At 47.1% G+C, this 19649-nt stretch overlaps 1 protein-coding gene across 1 annotated transcript; it reads left to right on the plus strand.

Annotated features, from left to right (window-relative positions):
* The first annotated feature begins 689 nt into the window (after positions 1-689).
* On the plus strand, positions 690-19649 carry AKR1E2 (aldo-keto reductase family 1 member E2). The gene is made up of 10 exons (XM_069458839.1): positions 690-785; positions 3775-3942; positions 6108-6224; positions 8366-8443; positions 10046-10168; positions 14927-15024; positions 16965-17037; positions 17613-17696; positions 19011-19093; positions 19350-19649. Exons 1-10 carry the CDS (start codon positions 723-725, stop codon positions 19390-19392), a joined length of 930 nt encoding a protein of 309 aa, XP_069314940.1. The 5' UTR covers positions 690-722; the 3' UTR covers positions 19393-19649.

Genomic DNA, 19649 nt, shown 5'->3' on the forward strand with positions numbered 1-19649 from the left:
CCAGTCTGCTCACGGCGCTTCAGACGTGAGGAAACCGAGGCTGAAAGGGTAACGCCTTCCCAGAGTCACCGGGCCGTTCTGGCCTCGGGCTTGTGTCCCCAACCGTTCGGGGACACTGGCCCCCATTTCTCTGGGCTCCCCGCTCTCACCTGCTCCCGTGCGGTCAGGGGCTTCTCCGGCGAGAGCCCGGCGAGCTCCGCCCTGTGAAGAGCCTGTTGTGGGCCTCAGGGCTCCGCGTCCGGGCGGGCGAGGACCTGCCTCAGACCAGGTGGCCTCCCCGACCTTGCTTGGAGGGAGATCGGGGGCTCTCGTCTCCACTGTGCAGAGGCGACCCCTGCCCGGCAGCCTGGCGTCTCTCCTCAGCCCCTGCGCCGCCCCGCGCCCTGCGCGCGGGAAGACGCACCTGGAGAGAGCACGCTCCCCGCCCAGCTGGGAATCCCCACCTGACGCGCGGGAGCCCGCTCTCGTGCCGCCAGCCAATTGGGGGCGCCCGCCGGCCGCGCCTCCAACCAATCGAAGCTTCCGCCGCTCGGCACTCCCAGCCAATCGGGGCGCCTGCCGGGACTGCGCTTCCAGCCAATCGAAATGGCCGCCGCGCGGGACTCCCAGCCAATCCGGACGCCTCTCGCTACCACCACAGCTCGCGCTGCGTCTGTCCAGAGTCGCCCCGAGTCGTGTGCAGGTAGCAACTGTGAGCCCCGACTCCTGGAAGGCGGCGCGGCATGGATCCGGAGCCGCGCACAGCCTCCCGGAAGATCCCTGTCCTGGGCCTGGGCACCTGGAAGGTGGTGCGGGGGCGGAAGGGCTGCCCCGGGGCAGGGGGCGGAGGGCGGAGGGCGGAGGACTGAGGAGAGCCGGGGACGCGGGTCCGAGGGCTGAGGAGAGCCGGGGGCGCGGGGTGGGGACCGCGGGGCCTAGGACGCGGAGCAGAAGGATGAGGAGACCCGGGGGCGCGGTGCCGAGGGCCGAAGAGAGCCGGGGACGCGCGCGGGTCGGAGGGCTGAGGAGAGCCGGGGGCGCCGGGCTGGGGCCGGAGGGCGTGGGGGGCCCCCGAAGGCGGGGGGCGCGGGGCCGAGGCGCGAGCAGACCTTCGCCTCCCGCCCACCCGACAGGATGCTGGCGTCTGAGGCCGAAGCCGCTCCGTGGGAGCGATGGAGCGTTGCCGTCGGGTTTCCTGGCGTTTAGCGGCGGCGCCCGCTGTGGAGGCCACACAGGGCCGTTCTCTCCGGAACAGGGTGGGGCTGAGACTGGCCGGGGACTGCCGCGAGCGGGGGTCCCTGCAGGAAAATGGGACGCCTTATCTGCGTCGAGAGATAAGGAGACCTTGGAATTTGCTCCCTGGGCTTTGAAAGGAAACTTTGAGACTTCATCGTCTTCCCTGTCTAGAGACAGCCTGACTGTTGCCTGATAGTGGAAGCGCTTTGGGTCTTTCTCTGCTTGCATTATTATTATTGACGTTATCATTGTATACAGTGATGGTATACAATGTGATGTTTCGACATGTGTATACGTCGTGACGTGTTAACACATCAACCTCGTTAACATATCGCCTCCCTTGTCTAACATTTTTTATGGTGACACGTTTGAAGTTTACGCTCTTAGTTATTTTGAAATACAGAATACAGTATTATTCCCTATGGCCACCCTGGTGTGCAGATCTTGAAATCTCCCCTGTCGGAATCTTTGTGCCCCTTGCTCCGCAACTCCCTTCCCGTTCCCCAACCTCCGATAACCGTGGACAACTTTCTGTCATCTGAACTTTTCTAGCTCCTGCCAGCGATTTGGCATTAACTAGAAAAGCCTTTCAAATTTCCCATTTTAAAAAAAATGTCTTATTAAACTTAGTTCTAGATAAAAAGATGTTGGCATAAGGAGTCACGTGGGAATTTGTTGGATGAGTCAAAATTAGAGTGCTCAACCGCTGCTTATCAAAATATCATTTCAATTTTTCTCTGCTATCTGCTTACCAACCCTTAGAGGCCAAGAACGTGGTTTTGCTCGTACTGGCTCTCAGCGTCTGGCCAAGGACATGCATTTGGCAGCCACTCCATAAGCACCGGATGGATTCAACTTTTGAGTCTCTTGCTCTGTTTAATTGTTGCACATAGTTTGGTGTAGAAGTCCAGACTTTATCGTGTATAAGATAAAGAAAAGATGTGAAAACTATGCTCAGGGGCCCAAAGACTTGTTTTTTAGTTTTTTGGTTTTTGTTTTTGTTCATCACTGTTCCAAGCAAAGACTTGTTTTTATTTGGTGATTTTTGACAGTGAATGAACGCCACAAACCTCCCATCAGTTTTCTGTTGCCCCAGGATGTTGCATGACAGCTGAGCAAGACCTCGGTGGCCTGCTCCAGCGAGTGGCATGCTCCTCATGTGTGGGCAGCGGAGCAGCTCGGTGGAGCTTGGCTGGGCTCCGCTGTGTGTCTGGGGATTGGCTGGTCTCTCTGGGGATGGCTGAGGCTGGTGTGCTTGGCCCCGCACATCTCATCCTGGTGCAGCTGGTCTGGGAGTGTTCCCATGGAGACGGCTGAAGCACAGCATGAGAAAGCAAGGGGGGGCCTGGACTCTGCCTTATGCCAGTGGCCAGCTCAGCCATCTGTGTGCCCTTCAGGGCTGCCTTCATGACTACAGCTTCATGATAAGTCCTCACACCTGATAGACAAGCGGCCCCTCCCTGCTCATTTTCAAAGGTGTCTTGACTGTTCTTTTTTGTTTTTTCCTTACAGCTTTATTGAAGTACAGTTGTACAATAGGCTACACAGATTTACAGTGTACAGTTTGATGAGTTTTGACAGATGCATGTATGTAGGGCCTGGCGCTTTGCTTTTTTTTTTTTTTTTTTTTTTGCCCCTTACCTGTAGTTTATAAAGTTCTGTAAAAAACTTCTTTAAGATTTTGATTAGAACTACATTAAATCTCTAGATTAGTTTAGAGAGAATTGACACCTTTATGTTATTAAATCTAATTGTCAACAAGTATAGTATACTTCTCTGTTAAATTGTCCTGGATGGAATTCCTCGCTAACATCTCTTTTCACATGGTTGTTTAGTTTTTCCTGTAGAGAGCATACATTTCTTTTGTTGGAATTATTCCTGAGTACGTGATAGTCTATAATACTGCTGGAAATTATATTTCTCTGAAATTATATTTTCTACTTGTTTCACCTTTGCTATATTCATATTTCCAGCCACTTTGCTAAACTGTAATATTATTTCTGTTAGTTTGCCTGTAGATTCTTTTGGATTTTCTACATAAATGACTGTATCACCTACAAATAATAGTAGTTTCATTTCCTTTTTTTTTTCCAATCTTTAAGCCTCAAATTGCTTTTTCTTAGCTGCTTTCTCTGGCTATCACCTCCATCACAGTGGCCATTCTTGTTTTGTACTTCATTTTAAAGAAAATGCTTCTGACATTTCCACATTTAAGATTATGTGTGCCCTAGGTTTTTTTTTTAAAAATATATGGATATTCTTTATCAGATTGAAGAATTCTCCTTTTGTTCTCTTAATTTACACAACATCTAGCTCAGTTCTCTGTAGGCACTAAAAATACCTATAGTTTTTCCTGAAATATGTGAAGTTGGAACTTAGATTATCTGTAAATTTCTTTCTGACTCTGACATTCTTCTATTTTTAAGACCGATTGATACTAGTACCAATTTAGTGACTTACTTTTTATGTATCATTTGACTCCACATTATTGAGTGAAAAGGGAGAAATTTGGGTTGGGTTCCTCTGACTGGGAGGAATACAGTTTTGTTGCTTTTGCAGGCCTGTCAAGGAGAAGTGACTGAGGCAGTAAAGGTGGCCATTGATTCAGGATACCGGCACTTCGACTGCGCTTACTTTTACCATAACGAGAATGAAGTTGGAGAAGGGATCCATTCCAAGATCCAGGACGGCACCGTGACACGGGAGGATCTGTTCATTGTCAGTAAGGTAGGACTTCTTAGCGGCAAATGTGTCAGGATCTCGGGCACTCAGGCCTTGGGTAACAGAGAGCTGAGATAGCACAGCTGGAGGGCTTTTCATTTTCTTTATGGGACAAGAACTTTCATGGTTTCACAGACACACTCAGTTAGATTGTGTGTACGTTTATTTGCTTCATATTATTTATTTGGTGGACTGCACACAAATACCCCAATTAATAACAGATCCTTGAAACCAAAATTGATTACGTGGTGGGCACATTGGCTGCAGGGGTGAGTAGGACAAAGCCCTCACCCTCATGAACTCTGTCTACACAGTGATTCCAAAACTTAGATTTGGGGTGATTGTTAAAATGTGGATTCCAAATTTGACCCCAGATCTGCTGAATAAGAAACACTGGGAGTGGTGCAGGTAAGAGTGTCAAGGATGGCACTTTGAACAGGGAGCACCTTGAGCACAGAGGCATGAACCAGCAGGGCAGGTGCAGGAATTTGAAGGCATGATTTGTGAGAAGCTTGTTGTTCCTGGATCACACAGGGGAAAGCCACAGAGAACTAGGAGAAGTGAGGCTGGGTGGTGGATAGAGCCAGACTGTGGAAGTCCAGGTGTGCCGTGTAACCAGCTGTGCTTTTTCCTAGGAACAAAGGAGAACCATTAAGTTTTTAAGTACAGCAATTTATGTTGTAGGTAAGGGAGACTTGTGTTGTGTATGGGACATTGTAGCAGCTGAAAGGAGCATGCATTTGAAGGAGAGGCCGGAGACCAGTTAGGAGACATTAATTAGCAGTGTGGGTGGGAGATGAAGCAAGCCTGGACTGCACCATGGAAGAGGGATGGGAAATGACAGTCAGGAGACAAGCCTGTAGAAAAGACAGAGGGTAGACTGAGATCGTGGAGAATTAGAGAATTCCTGTGCTTTTGACTTTGAAGTAGAATGAAATACTGTGAGATCAGGAGACGTGGGTTCAGCTGTCATTCAGAGCTGTATTAGTGATTGGACATCTCAGGGTCACGGCGTCATTGTTTGTAAAGCAAGACTTTGGATTTGATAATCTCGGGTAATTTTCAGTTCTAAAATTCCATAATTCCAAGATTCAATGTTGTTTCTATGACCAATTTCCCTTCTATTGTACTTTAAGACAGTTAATTTTTGTCATCCGTCATTGCTGTCTGCACTAGAGCAGAGGGATGTAAGGGAGAGGCCTTGGCACATGCCTGACTGAGGGGCGAGCCTTTCTTCTGAGTTCTTAAGATTAGGGTGCAGACAACTGAGATCCTAAGATTCACCCCATGATTTGGGGACAAGTTGCTTCTGAGTGGGTCATAGCTAGCAGTGGAAGTATGCTCATTATTTTGGAAATTTGAAGAAGTCATAAGAATGTAGGTAAAAATAAGTAAATTACTTGTATACTCACCACCTAGGGACAACTACAGTTAACAGTGTCCTGTATTTACTTCTGGCTTTTGTCTGATTTTTTACTTTGTTAATACATTGTGCTTGTCATTTATTTTCATTTCTTTTAATCTCCGTTCTTCTACTTTCATTCAACTTAGCATTTTTGCTTTTCACCTGCCACGATGGAACCTTCAGGTTACCTTCTGTCACACTCAATAAAAGCAAAATGGGGGAAAACAGCTACAAGTTTTTCTACTTAAAGGGAGATGTGGAAGGAAATAGCTAGATAAATATAAGGCAGTGTATGTTAACTCACCTGGTTTAACCTGCATGGTAATGATGCCTTGGTAACAGAGCGCCTTTGACGTGGAATCTGTGTAAGTGGAAAGCAATACAGAGATTCTGGTTTTTCTTCGTACTCTTTCTGCCTGCAGGAATTTTCTTTTGTTTTTGTTTTGTTTTGTTTTGTTTTGATTTTGGTTTTGGGTCCCAGTAGATTCGAATAATCATCAGATATCTCTTGATATGCCAAACTTCCCCTGAGCAGCAGTCAGGGAGAAGGAGCCCAGCTTTAGATGCCTGTCCCTGTGGGAGTCCTGGAACTTTTCTGAGGATAATGTCACCATCCTTCCCTCAGAACCTGTTGTGTTCTATTTTTTGTTGTCTCATCGTGAATGTTTTTGGTCCAAGACAATAGCTTTGTGGGACCAAGGAGTGGGTGCTGTGTTAGCTCTGGGTGCTGGCCCTGTGTGACAATAGTCTCCCCTCTCCTTTGTAGCTGTGGTGCACCTACCACACGAAGTCCTTGGTGAAAACAGCATGCAAGAAGAGTCTGAATGCCTTGAAGTTGGATTATCTGGACCTCTACCTCATACACTGGCCCATGGGTTTCAAGGTACCATTCAGCAGGTGGTTAGATATGCACTTTGCAGGACCCTCTTCCCCGTGGGCACAGCCCATCCTGTGGTGGAAAACGCATGGACCAGCAGTTGGGGCCAGGGTTCCAGTGCTGCATCTGCCACAGGCTGGCTGCATGGTTTGTGCAGGCCTCTTGATATCTCTGGGCCTCAGCTCAGGAAAGACTTGGATTGGAGGACCTCTGAGGCCCCCGCAGTTCTGTCTTTCAAGCCAGTCACTGTCTGTGAGCCAAGAGAGCAGTAGGTTTTTTCCCCCCTAAGTCTGTAGGTGGAAGCAGGATCAGATGAGGAAATACTGATGCTCAAAGCTGCTGCTTATGTCATTCCCAAGTTCCAGTGAAGTTCTGGGCCTTATCTCTGCTTGCAGGTTCTGTTCTCTTTGGGAAGTGACTGCTGTTTTGCAGCATAGGAGATATTTGCTTTTTCACCTACAGCAGGATCTAGTTGCTTATGGAAGTAGACTCTTGTTTCACTTGGTTTTATTCTCTTCACTCACACCCCCTTTCTACCTTCAACCCTTCCTCAGCAGCTTTCCCTCCTGGACAGATGTCCTGTCACATCTGCCCCGGGCTGAGAGGACATGACAGCCTACCTGGGCAATTGCCCAGTCACACAGGTGGTACCTGTGAAGTTCTTGAGGGAATTTCTTCCTACATTGGAAGGGGTGACCTTTGCTCCTCAGGAGTCTCCTGTAGGTCCACCTTGTGTGAGGGTCCCATGGTATGTGCCAAGCTGTTGGTTATTGTTTTAGAATAAAATAGAAAAAACCACTTCATTTCTAGTTCAGCTTTACTCCAAGGCTTTGTATCTAGTTTCAATAAAGGATATAGACAGCTGTCCATCAGTCATATTGACAGAGAGCAGAACAAGAGGGATGATTCAGAATGATGTCTATATATGAAGTTCAGGGCATTCAGAGAATTGTAATTAAAACAATGATAATAGCTATATTGTACTTATTACTAGCCAGCATTATTTTAATTATATCCCAGGCACTGTCAATTAGCTGCTTTACATGTATTAACTCATTTAATCCTCATCAGTTCTATGAGGTAGGCACCATTAATATCTCCATTGTACAGATGACGAAACTGAGGCACAAAAAGTTTAAGATTTTTTGGGCCTAGAACCATGTGTTCAGGTCCGACATGTTACTTCCTGCCTGCCCTCATCCTTTAACAGGTTCCGATCTTTGGATATCTAGGTGGTAGAAAAGGAAAAGGTCTCAGATCACTCAGCAGCTCCAGAGGAGAACAGTGCAGCAGCAGCATGTCTTCTGGATAGTGGGAACTTCTAGGCTAGGCATGATGTTGGACGATCAGAAGATTGGAATCCAAGGATGAGGCCAGGACAGCATTTTTGTGGAGGCATAGATAAATATCAGCATGGGATGTGGCTTTGAATTGAGCTGTTGCTTCAGTTTATAATGGAAAATGCCATAATGGAAAAGTATGGATTAGGCTGGAACTTTTGACATTTTCCCACCATTCCTCAGGAAAACGATTAGGTGTCTATGCCATTCACCCTGTAATATGCTATGTAGGGTTCTGCATGAGCAAGGCAGGTGGATAGCAAATTAATACCTGCAGCTTCTCTGAAGGGTGACTTTAGATTCTTACCCTTTCCAGGTGTCTTGCTCTGTCTCCCACCTCCAGTGCACCTTTGTATTCTCACATCATTGTCTCTCATCATGGTGAGAATTCTAGGAAAGGAAAAGAGGATCCTAACGGTGGACTTGGGAACACGGGTTGACTGTGCTCTTAAGACATGGAGGAAGTCCCCTTTCCCTATTCTTCACCTGAAATTACTAAACTATTTTCTGGCCATTAGCGAGGACACAAGGTCTTCCTTCCCCACCTTGTGGGAAACGGACAGTGAACTTCAAGGCTAGTCGAGACTTTGCCAGCCATTCAGTCCACCCAACCCTTGGTCTTATACAGGTGAAGCCTAAAGCCTGGAGAAGGGAAATCAAATGGCCAGGCTGGGGTTGTTTAGTGACAGGGCCAGGGGTTGGACGGAGATCTCCTGACACATGGAGTTTTTTTCATACATCTTCATCTTCCCTCTACCCAGTCTCCTCATGAGCCCCAATAAGTTACTTTTCTTCTGGTTCTCACAGCCTGGAGTAAAAGACTTGCCTCTGGACCGCAACGGCATGGTCATACCCAGTAACACGGACTTCCTGGACACGTGGGAGGTAAGCTGAGCCATACCACCAGGCAGGTTCACCCCTGTGGTGAGTCTCCAAACCGGGAGTGGTGAGACCTGCAATTCTCATGTTCAAAGACATCAGGGTTGTCTACTTGAGGTGTGGAGTTTGCAGCATGAACTAGGAATAAACACCTGTTTTGGTTTAGTATGGTGCCTCTGGCTGAAACATTATTTTAGAGATAGCCAATACAGACTTCCCCTTTTTTCAAATATTCATTTTTTTATTTAAAAAATCATGTTTATTTTAGAAAATACAGAAGAGTAGAGAAAAGAAAATTTAAAAAATCCATTTCCCCATTACTCAGTGGTAACCACTATTAATGTTTTGTAGTTTGATTTAGTTCTCTTGTAAGCATTTTGGAGGGATGATGTTGGAGCATGGGGAAGCTGGGGTTGGGGAGGTGGGAGCAGTATGGGGGAATATTACCAAATGTCAAGCCTATTTCCAGAGTCCAGAGGAAACCCAGCAAGGGCTTGAAGTAAAGTCATCAGTGGAGGAATCAGGGAGGCAGTGGATTTGAGAGTCTCAGGGAAGTAGATCATAGACTGGCTGACCAAGTGCATATATCTTGCTAACCACCATGAGGGACAGAGGATGGCACATTTGAGGCCTATGAGGAAAGTGAGTTCAAACTTAAACTTGCTGAGTTTAGGGCAGAGCTTGATGGACAAAGCCGTGGGAGCACCTGTGGTACTCCATGGAGATGGGTGGGAGGGAGCCATAGATAGGGAGGAGTCCCAGGGTAGGACCACCATCAGTGAGACAGAGACTGACCCTGGGGACCAATGCCCATGGGTCCCACCTCTTGCTGTCACACTGTGTTGCCTCTCCTGAAAGAATTGGGTAAAACTCTAGCGTGTTCATGCAGCACAAGCAAGGCCCTGGTTGCAGAATTGAGGAGTAATGGGTACATGTTGACTCATTGGTCACAGGCCTCATGACCGCTCGGAACTTAATGCTGACCACTGTCACTGACATGAGGCCACGCTCTTCCTGGAGCTGAGGGCCAGCCTGGTTTGCTGATCACTGAATAGCTCAAAGATTTAGGTTGCTCTGCCTTTGAGTGCCTTAAAATGTTAGATGGTGAGGGTAGGATAGAATGACGATCCATCAGTGTGCTTAAGAAGATGAGTATCTAAGTGGAAAGAAAGGTGAGCAAGTAAAATCAGCAGTGGACATACTTGCCAGACACCATATCAACAGATACTCAGAGTAATAGGAAGATGAGTAGCTAAAATGTGTTGAGTGTTTGCTAGATGCCAGCCTTAGCTAAATGCTTTCTGTGCATGATTTCACATAATGCTTAAAGTAACTCTGTGACAGGGACAATGCAGTCCTCCTCTTGAGGATGTAGGTATTGAGGCTTAGTGAGGTCACGTAACTTGCCCAGCCTCTCCCAGTTAGTAAGAAATGGAACTGAGATTAGATCTTGAGTTCAAAAAAATCTTTTCAAGCTTCAGGTAAAGTATTTTAAAAATATGAGATGGGGCTAGTTTTAGAATACTGTACAAAGTTGCTGAGCAGCATAGATTATCCATGGAGTAGACAGCACCTACACACCCAACAGAGTTCTTTGTTCTCTTATAGGCCATGGAGGATCTGGTGATCGAGGGGCTGGTGAAGGACATTGGGGTGTCAAACTTCAACCAGGAACAGCTTCAGAGGCTTTTGGATACGCCTGGGTTGAGGTTCAAGCCAATAACCAACCAGGTGAGCTGGTGGAAGTGGCAGAGGGCTTAACTGGTGCAGGTGGCTTCCCAGCTAGTATCTCCATATGGCTCTTCTGGAAATGGGAGGATGGTGAGGCATGAAACAGGCATTCTTCTCCTCTAGTGGCTGTCCAGATATGACTTATGGTAGCAGTTAGGCAAGTGACGGGGTGAGTAGGGAAGTGGCTTCTTTCACATGGGTCTGGTTAGGTGGTACTGTTGGCAGGTAGGGCGTAAGCTGGCTTTTGATCCTCCATGAGTGATTACAGGCAGGTTTACCAGGTGTGTTCAGAAGTGTCCTGGCAGGCACCTCACCCTCGCAAGAGGAACATAGACCTCCCTCTACCTCCTCCAGACCATGCAGACTGCACCAGGAAGGCGTAGATGACCAGATGCCTTCACACTAGGCTCACAGATTGCAGAAACGGGTGTGGACGCTTCATTTTTAGTGCAGAGAGATGACTTGTGTGGAAAGGACTACTGTAGTAAAGTGTAAAAGTGCATATGTGAGATTGCAGCTTGATAAATTCTCATAAACTGAGTGTAGCTCTGTGACCAGCATCCAGTTTAAAAAACAGAGCACAACCAATACCTCACCCCTGCAGAGCATAGCACTGTTCTGATTTCTAGCAGCATGGATTAGATTTTGAACTTTATACACCCAAAGTAATAATATGGAGAGAGGGCAAGATGGCTGACTAGAGACATGGCCTGCTGGAGTGTCCCAGAGGGAAGGAGGGGTTTCAGATAAAGGAGAGGGAGGAGTGGGCACAGCTCAGATGTAGTTCAGAGGAATAAGAGCTGGAGCCTGCTGGGTTCTTCACAGAGGGAAATTGCAAAGCAGAACAGGAAAAGGAAAAAGAAGAAAAGATACTGGCCAGAATCAAGCCCCAGATCGGCTCAGAGCTTAGTGAAGGGGTAAGGGGGAATTGCATTTCTCCTTCCCACATACTATTGGTGATCAGTGGGCTACCTAGTTGTTTGGAAGCTTTTCCACCCTTACAAGCCCAAGTGCAGCTGCAACCACTGAATTGTGTGGAGAACTAGAGTGGACACTGTGCAGGCTTCCTTCCTGGGAGAGGGACCAGAGGAGCTGGGGTCCTGGCTGTCTTCCATTCAGACTCTTTTCCTCCCCTGGCCACTGCAGCCAGGAGAGCAGATTGAGCCAAGACTTTTGGGACCAGCCCCATCTCCCCAGCTCGCACATCCTCCACTCTGAGATTTCCACAGACAGCGGTGCTCACACCTTTCACCTTGAGGACTTACAGTGGATGCAGGGGTGCCCAGTCTGGGAGTTCCCTGCCTGCCAACACTCCCCAGAGATACAGGCCAGCAGGTCAGATACATAGGCCAGGTCCTGTGCCCCCAGGGGGCACAAAGGAAAATTTAAGAGCTTGACTTCATAGGCGGGGGGGGGGGGGGGGGGGGGGGGCCATGTGGGCAGAACTGACAGGTAGAATACAATCTGGGTCCCACCCTCAGCAATCTGATGGAGTACCCATCCTCCCACAGGAAAGTCGCATTGTCATACCAGGGTGGATCCCCAGAAGTGAAGTTCCCAACCAACAGAGCCATTGCTCCCAAGCATGGTGCATTTGGGCACCTGTTTGCAAACAGACACTGGCAGGAGACTATGGGGGCAAGAGTAGGGAGAGAGGGACAGAGCTTACTCTGAATAGCCAGTTGGTGAATTACAGATGGACCCTCCCCCACAAGCAGTCTTTCCTTTTTGGAGAGGCTGCTTTGGCTCCCCCTCCCAGCAGAAGGAGCCTGAGAAATGACATTAGAGCCTACTTGGCGGAGCTTTCTGGGCTTGCCCAGCCTAACCTTGCCCAGCCTGGCTCCTCAACCCACTTCTGCCATGTTGGAAAACAAGCCATCCCTTGGAGCTACAGGGCCCTCCTCCCCCCCAATTGCCTAAGGCATTCAAGTGCTGCTTCTAAGGGGCTAGAGCCTATTACAGGCACAAAAGAACACGTCTGCAGTTGGCTCTTTCCTGCAAGCATCAACCACTGACAGGGAGAACAACTGTATAGCTCATTACCACATATACTGACTCAAACACACGGGGTTTGGCTGATTCTTACAAGCACCACCCACCAACTCAGAGATTAAGCCAGGGGTCCCAGTGTAATTCACACTACTGGGAAGAGAGAAAGATGGCAGAATGGAAGCAACCCAAGGGGACACTGCTTTTTAAGAGAGGAATGAAAGTTGCAGGTACCTTGAGCTGTGAGGGGTCTCCCTCCTCCACTGCAGACCTCTGGGCTGATCAGGCAGCTGCTCAGAGTGTGTGCAGTGACACTGTACTGGAGAGCAGGTTCAGCAGAGATCTGGTGGCTGCCAATCACAGGCTTCCACAACCGATGCCAATGCAGCTACAGTAGTGGAATCCACCCACAAAGAAATTCCCAAAATGACAAAAATGGAATTCAGAATATAGATGGCAAATAAGATGAATGGAATTGAAGAGAAAAGTTAAAAACCAACAAAAAGAAGCCAAAAATTTTTCCAGGAAATCAGTGAAAAAGTTGCTAAAGAGCTAGACAACATAAAGAAGGATAAATAGAACTTAAAGAAATGAGTCATTTAGGGAATTTCAAAACACAGCAGAAAGCTCCAAAAACAGACTAAACCAAGGAAAAGAAAGCATCTCAGAGCTTGAAGACAAGGCTCTTAAGATAACCCAGTCATGCAAAGAGGAAGAGAAGAGTATAAAAAAGTCTGAGCAATCACCGAGAGAGATATGGGACTAAGGGAAACAAACTAACATTCGAATTATAGGTATCACTGAGGGAGAAGAAGAAAAAGCTAAAAGCATGGAAAACCGATTTGACGGAATTACTGAAGTAAACTTCCCTGGTATGGCCAGAGATTCAGACATCCAGATACAAGATGGACATTGAACACCGGGAAGATTCATAGCCAATAGGACATCTGCAAGACACACAGTAATCAACCTGGCCAAACTCAAAATAAAGGACAAAATTCTGTAAGCAGCAAGACGAAAGCAACAAATAACCTACAAAGGAAAATCCATCAGGCTAACTGCAGAATTCTCAGTGGAAATCCTGCAAACCAGAAGAGAATGGGGCCCCATCTTCAATCTTCTTCGACAGAACAACTGCCAGCCTAGAATTTTGTATCCTATAAAACTAAGTTCACAATTGATGGAGAAATCAAGTCTTTTCCAGACAAGTAAACACTGAGGGAATTTGCCGTGACCAGACCTGCCCTGCAGGAAATACTTAGAACAGCATTATAGATGAATTTTTTCAATAACAAAGTGTGGTTGTGTGGGTCAGATGCCTGAGATAATGTATGCTGAAGAGGCTGTATGTATAAAATAACATGCAAATGTAAGATGAAAAAATAAAAATAAAATAATAATGCATTATAAATTCCTTTGTGTCTGACTTCTTTCTCCGAACATTGTGTTTATTGGATTCATCCATATGCATTGATTCTCATTTCCATGTGGTATTCCATTGTGTGAACATACCACAATGGACTTATCCATTTTACTATTGATGGGCACTTGAGTAGTTTACAGTTTGGGAGTGTTAAGAATAGAGCATCACATTCTATTTTCTATTTCTACAATAAATATGCTTTTTGAAAAAATTGAAGTATGACATAGATACAGAAAAGTACGTGCATCATAAAGAGCATACATAGTTCAATGAATTCTCACTAGTTAACATATTCAAGTATTCAGCACCTAGAAAAAGAAAAACTATCTTCAGCCTTCCAGAAGCTCAGCTGTGTCCTATTCCAGTCACCACTACAAAGAGCAGTCACTGACCTGACTTCTAACATAGTTTAGTTTTGCTTCTTTTAAAGTCTTATATCCATAAGTTTATACATATGTTTGTATGCATAATAGCTTCTTTTTTGTGTCAGTATTTCCAGGTGATCAGCACGTTAAATACCTGAGAATGATTGTTGTATAGTCTGGGTAGACGAGGTGGGGTGGAGGGTCTGTTTTCTGGTATGGTTGTGGCCACCCAGGAATATAGAGCTTAGCGTGTTCCTGAGAGCAAAGGCACTATTCATAGTTCTCTTTAATTCATGCTAAATGATTATTTATTTTAAATCTACTTTGAATATGGAAATGTACATGAGAATTTGAAGAATATGGAAGAGACAGCAATCTTGCTCTCCAGTTTCTTAAAATGTTCACTGGGGTCACCTGTAACATGTAGTTGTCACATGTATCAACTCCCCAGTTTCATGCATTCATTCAACATATTTTTTTTAGTACCTTCTATATGTCTAGATTGTTCTCAGTGTTGGGGAGACATCCATGAACAGAAAAAAATTTCAGACAAAAATCCCTGTCTTCATGAAGCTTAAGTTCTGGTGACAACAGATAGACAATAAGCAAATAAATAAAATATATGAGATGTCAGATAATGATAGGTGCTGTAGAGGAAATACAGGACGGGAAGGACATGGGAGCTATGGAGTATTGCAGATTTTGCCTGAATGCTCAGGGACGGCCTTGCTGAACAGGTGATACTGGAGCCTTCAGATAAGGTAGGTATCCACAAGGCCGCAGACGCAGAGACCTTGACAGTACCTGGAGTCTTGGAGATTGCTTAGTCTAGGCTTCTCTCAGACAAAAGCACTCAGGCCTCAAGATGGGCCTCGTAGCTAGTCAGTAACAGCCAAGACATAGACATAGGTCTTCCCTTTTACAGCTTTTCTAGCACACCTAGTGGTTGGCATTGTTTGTAAACTGTGATTCTTTTTGTAGGTTGAGTGCCACCCATATCTTAATCAGAAGGATCTGATTGATTTTTGCCAGTCCAGAAATGTGTCTGTGACCGCTTACCGTCCTCTTGGTGGCTCATGGTAAGGATGATCAGTGGTTGTGTAAGTCAGGGTCCTAGTGGGAAATAGACGCGTCCCTGTCATTTCACTGGGAGACTTGGAGACATGTGTAGTGAACGTGTGGGTGGGGTACGGAGGAGCCTCAGAGGCTGTCCATAGCTCTCATGCCTCTGGGCTGAAGGCAGGGAGCTGTTACTGGAAGCCAGAGAGTGGCTCTGGGGGGGCTACCCTGGGAGGGGTGGGGCCTCTTCAGGGATGTAGCCAGTCTGAGGGGACCCCTGTCTGAGCACCCTACCAGCACATCTGTTAGTTGCTGACCTCTGTGAGGACGTCCCCTGACCTCGCTGTCGCTGTCATCAGGTTATACAAATGCCCCAGGACCTACAATTTGTGCTGTGCTCCCTCGATCAGCTAAAGGGCCACCACCCACTCAGCCACCTAAGCCAGAAACTTGGAAACCGTCCCTTTGGGTGCCCCCAGTCCAGCCAGCACCAGGATCTGTTGATGATTCCGGCAAGAGAACTTGGACTCTGTCACTTGATCTCTGTTGTCACCGGCACTGCCTTGGTTGAGTGAGAATTCCCTAAGGTTATCAGAGGAGCCCTTAACCCACCCCACCCAATCTACCCCATTCCAATCCATTATTCACACAGTAGCTGAAGGGAGCTGTCTCCGTATGACTGTGTCACTTTCCTGCTTAAAAATTCTCCCAGTCTTGGCATGACCTGTGAGGTGCAGCTGACCTGGCCTCTGCTGGTCTCTGGCCTCGTTTCTCCCCCTCCCTGCAACCATTCTGTGGATCAACCACATAAAGTTGTGATTCCTTGGACAGAACATGTTCTTTCTAGTCTCTGCCTTTGAATACCGTCTCTGTTTACTCAGAAATCTTATCTTTTTAAAAATATGGCTAACTAGTTTCTGATCAAATGTTCAGACCAGCAGCACCTCTTCCAGGAAGTCCTCCTGTCCCCTTTTTATTCATGTTTTGTGCACAGCCTTCATTATCCCATTTTGTCACAATTTTCTTCTCAGTCTCTTTCACTACTCAAAGCTACCTGAGTGCAGGGACGGCATCTTACTCATTCTATTCCCAGCCCTTGGCTCAGTGCCTGGGACTCATTAGGAGTCCCAGAAAGTCTAAAATTATTTGGATTTTATCACCTGTGTGTTTTCCATGTGAAATGGGGCATGAACTTGGTAGCAGCTGGGGTGTCCCTTCAAGGCTGGGTCACACTCCACAGCTGGGCTTTGGAGCAGAGGAGCCCCTGGTGGAGTGAGTGGGTGGCCATCAGAGGGAGAGGGGAAGAAAACCTGCCCTGTTTGGTTCCTTCGGGATACTTGAGGACTGTGACTAGCCCAAAGCTTGAAAACTGTTCCATAGGAATAAATGTTTGTTGAAAACATGGCTCCCAGAGCTGTTAGGGCCTGCCCCTGCTTGGGCAGATGTTAAGGGCAGAGACTCTGTGGTAATCTTCAAAATCTCTTACCGGAAGTGTTCCACATGTTCACAGTGTTAACTTCATAGTATTTGGCGTGAACTTTCCTGAGATTCTCATCGCCATCAACGATGTTGGTTAATGGTGCTATAGGCACTCTGCTAGGTCCTGCAGTGCAAAGCAGAGAAGTCACAGAGTCCATAAGTGTTGGAGGGGCACGTCCAAGCATGGAGAACCCACTGCCTGGTGTGCTCTGACGTTGCCACCTGGTTCTCGAGAAAAAACACAAACTACACATGAAAAGTGAGGTAGCGTAGCTGTATTGACCAAAATGTGAGCAGCGCTTATCTTCAGACAATGAATTTGGGGTGATGTGCTTTTCTGCATTGTTTAAATTTCCTATAGTGAGCATGTTTGCAATCAAAAAATAATAAACCTTTCATTTTGGAGAAGGTTTTATTTTTTTAAAGAGACAACATCCACATTGGATCTTCTGGCTGACCACCCTGTGCTGTGTCTCTCTAGTGAGGGGGTTGACATGCTGGAGGACCCTGTGATTCAGAGGATCGCGATGAAGCACAACAAGTCTTCAGCTCAGGTACTCGGGAGGGCTGTCCCAAAGGGAAATTCGCCACTCCACGTCCTCCCAGAGTCCTGGGGTGTGGCAGTTCCTGGGAAGGGATTAGCACTCCTGGAGGAGTTGATGACTTATCAAGACCTCGGGCAGCTCATTGGTTGCAGCCATTCTCCCATTCATTCCAGCCACACACTCTCGCCACCTGGCCTGTCTAGACACAGAGGATGAGTTCCCAGGCCTTCTTCCTCCACCCTACTGACTGCACACACAGCGAGCATGAAATGGACCAGAGAAGTCATTTCTTATAGACTTCTTGTTCTAAGGTTCATTTTGTTTAGGGGATTGGATGCAGGTTAAGGAATTCCCATGAAGGGTTGGGCAGGTCCTCTGACCTCCTTGGCTGGTTGCCGTCCTTACCGCTGTGCTGACAGACTGCTTGGAAGATGTTTTGGAACGAAAGAGTTTGTAATAACAGCTCCTGCTATGTTTGACTGTTGGACTTTTACTGCACAATCAAACTCACTCTTAGGAAATAACTTAGGTTTCACTTCATGGTATTTTCTTTTGTGTGACATTGGACTTTTCCTTCGTTGCAGATTATGATCCGATTTCAGATCCAGAGGGATGTGATAGTGATTCCCAAATCTGTCACCCCAGAGCGGATTAAAGAGAATATCCAGGTAGGTAATTTCCTTCTTTTACGTTAGCGGGTTTTGGATTGTGTGTTAGGTGAGACAGCCTGACTCCCATACAAACAGCCCCAGGATCTCTGTGGCTTCACACAGCAGAGGCCTAGTCCTCTGCACCATAGGAGTTGGCAGTCGACCTTGCACCGGTGACCCAGGGACCCAGGCTCCTTCCATCCCAGGGCTTCCTCTCCCCTAGGGCACAGCCAAGGTGCTGTGCACAAGTTGCTTTGCACTAGGTCTGTGCACACTGAGGGGCAATGCCGTTCCTGGGCAGTTAGACTGCTTGCAGCAGACGTGGGACCCAAGGGGCAAAGCAGATGTGAGCAGACGGCTGGGAACAGGTGCCTGTCCTGTTGGGAGGAGTCAGGAGCCAGGTCCACAGGGTCAGCCTGGGAGAGGGGTGGAGGGCGCCAAGCCGGGCAGGAGTGCTAGGGTCCCTTAGAGCCACCAGGGCAGTGTGCCAGGCCCCAGAGCGCCCTTCAGTCCTGCTGCATAAAGCAGCCCTTGGTTGGTAGGAGGTCTGGCAGAACCGCTCACTCTTTCCCTCATCCCCACTTCCCCTTCATCCCAGCCTCTGCCGGCCCCAGCTCTCCCTCAGTCAGAATCCCTGCTGGCACTGTGTGGCTGATTTCTCCTGGCTTCGGGAGAGACTCCTGTGGGGGTAGAGGCTGGGGTCCCACTGACCCCTCACCCTGCTGGCACATTGGGATCACTCAGTGGCCTACCCTTCCCTTTCCTCTGATCCAGCCCCACAGTTGGGTTGGGGCCGGCATTGTGCAGGAAGCTGGCGTTGTGGAAGGGGCCACGTTCCTCAGTGTGTTGAGGCAATGAAAGAGTGGAGGAGTCAGAATACCATTTTAGAGGGAAGAAAAGTGGTTACTCAGAAACATTATACTGTGATGTGGGTAACGTTAATAGTCCCCCAGCCCATGTGGCTCTCTTGTTGGTGTGGTATGCAGAACAAATGATTTGGTTTTCGGGAAGGGGCAATGGGAAAAATTCTTTGCTATCTATACCTTGTAAATCTTCCGGATGTCCTTTACTCCCATAAAATGAATGCAGTTTATATTCCAAGGTGTCCTAAGGGTAGCCCAGGCTGAGGCAGCACCAGTCAAATGATCAAAATCAAAGGGCATTTTGGGAACCTAGGCTGTGATTCAGGTAAACTCCATGTGTCTAATGAAGTGTTTCTTTTACTTCTGTGTGTCCTTGCAGGTAAGCACCTACAGTGCTTTGTAGGTCACGTATGCTCCACTAAATGTGAATTGAACTAAATTTTCCATGAACATTTTATTCTGGTTCTAGGTGTTTGATTTTGAATTAACAGAGGAAGATATGAAGGCCATGGTCAGCCTAGACAGGAATCTCCGATTGGCCACATTCCCCATGTAAATATGTCTGCTTCTTAAAATTGAGAGAGCAATATACAGATTGGGTGACTGGTTCCTGAATAGGTAATTGTTATGTACATTTTGAATAACTAAACCTTCTTATCATAATCCCTTCTGTTTGAAGATGGGCCACAAAGTGAAGCCAAAGTCTAACTTTACACAATAGTAAGTTTAAAAATACATAACTATATCATTTAAATGTTTCTCTTAAAACTAATCATTCTTTGTTTCTATTTTTGGTTTGTTTTTTTAGAACTTCAGATCACAAAGACTATCCTTTCCCCATAGAATACTGAGGACAGCCTCCCTCTCTGTCATTTCTGCTTGGCCCAGACAGATGGATGCTGGTGGTGATGTTGACCACCTCTGCAGGGGCTCTGGGGCCACAACGCAGATGGGCCCTGCGGAGGTAGGTTTGGGTGCATTCCCACCTGGAACAGTAGCCGACTTGTCTGAGAAATCCAAAGAATTGTGTGTGTTCTAAGTGACGAAAATGGGATTTCTGTGTGACAGCTTGTGTGGCCTCTACTCTCTGAAAGAAGATATTGATGAC

Source organism: Eulemur rufifrons, chromosome 25 (genome assembly GCF_041146395.1).
Source record: "Eulemur rufifrons isolate Redbay chromosome 25, OSU_ERuf_1, whole genome shotgun sequence".
NCBI lineage: Eukaryota > Metazoa > Chordata > Mammalia > Primates > Lemuridae > Eulemur > Eulemur rufifrons.

Bases quoted from the DNA above. Each gene is read 5' to 3' on its own strand.
- AKR1E2 (XM_069458839.1), top strand. From the start codon at position 723: ATGGATCCGGAGCCGCGCACAGCCTCCCGGAAGATCCCTGTCCTGGGC. The intron at 786-3,774 runs GTGGTGCGGGGG...TTGCTTTTGCAG, and splicing joins TGGGCCTGGGCACCTGGAAG to GCCTGTCAAGGAGAAGTGAC. The intron at 15,025-16,964 runs GTAAGGATGATC...GTGTCTCTCTAG, and splicing joins CGTCCTCTTGGTGGCTCATG to TGAGGGGGTTGACATGCTGG.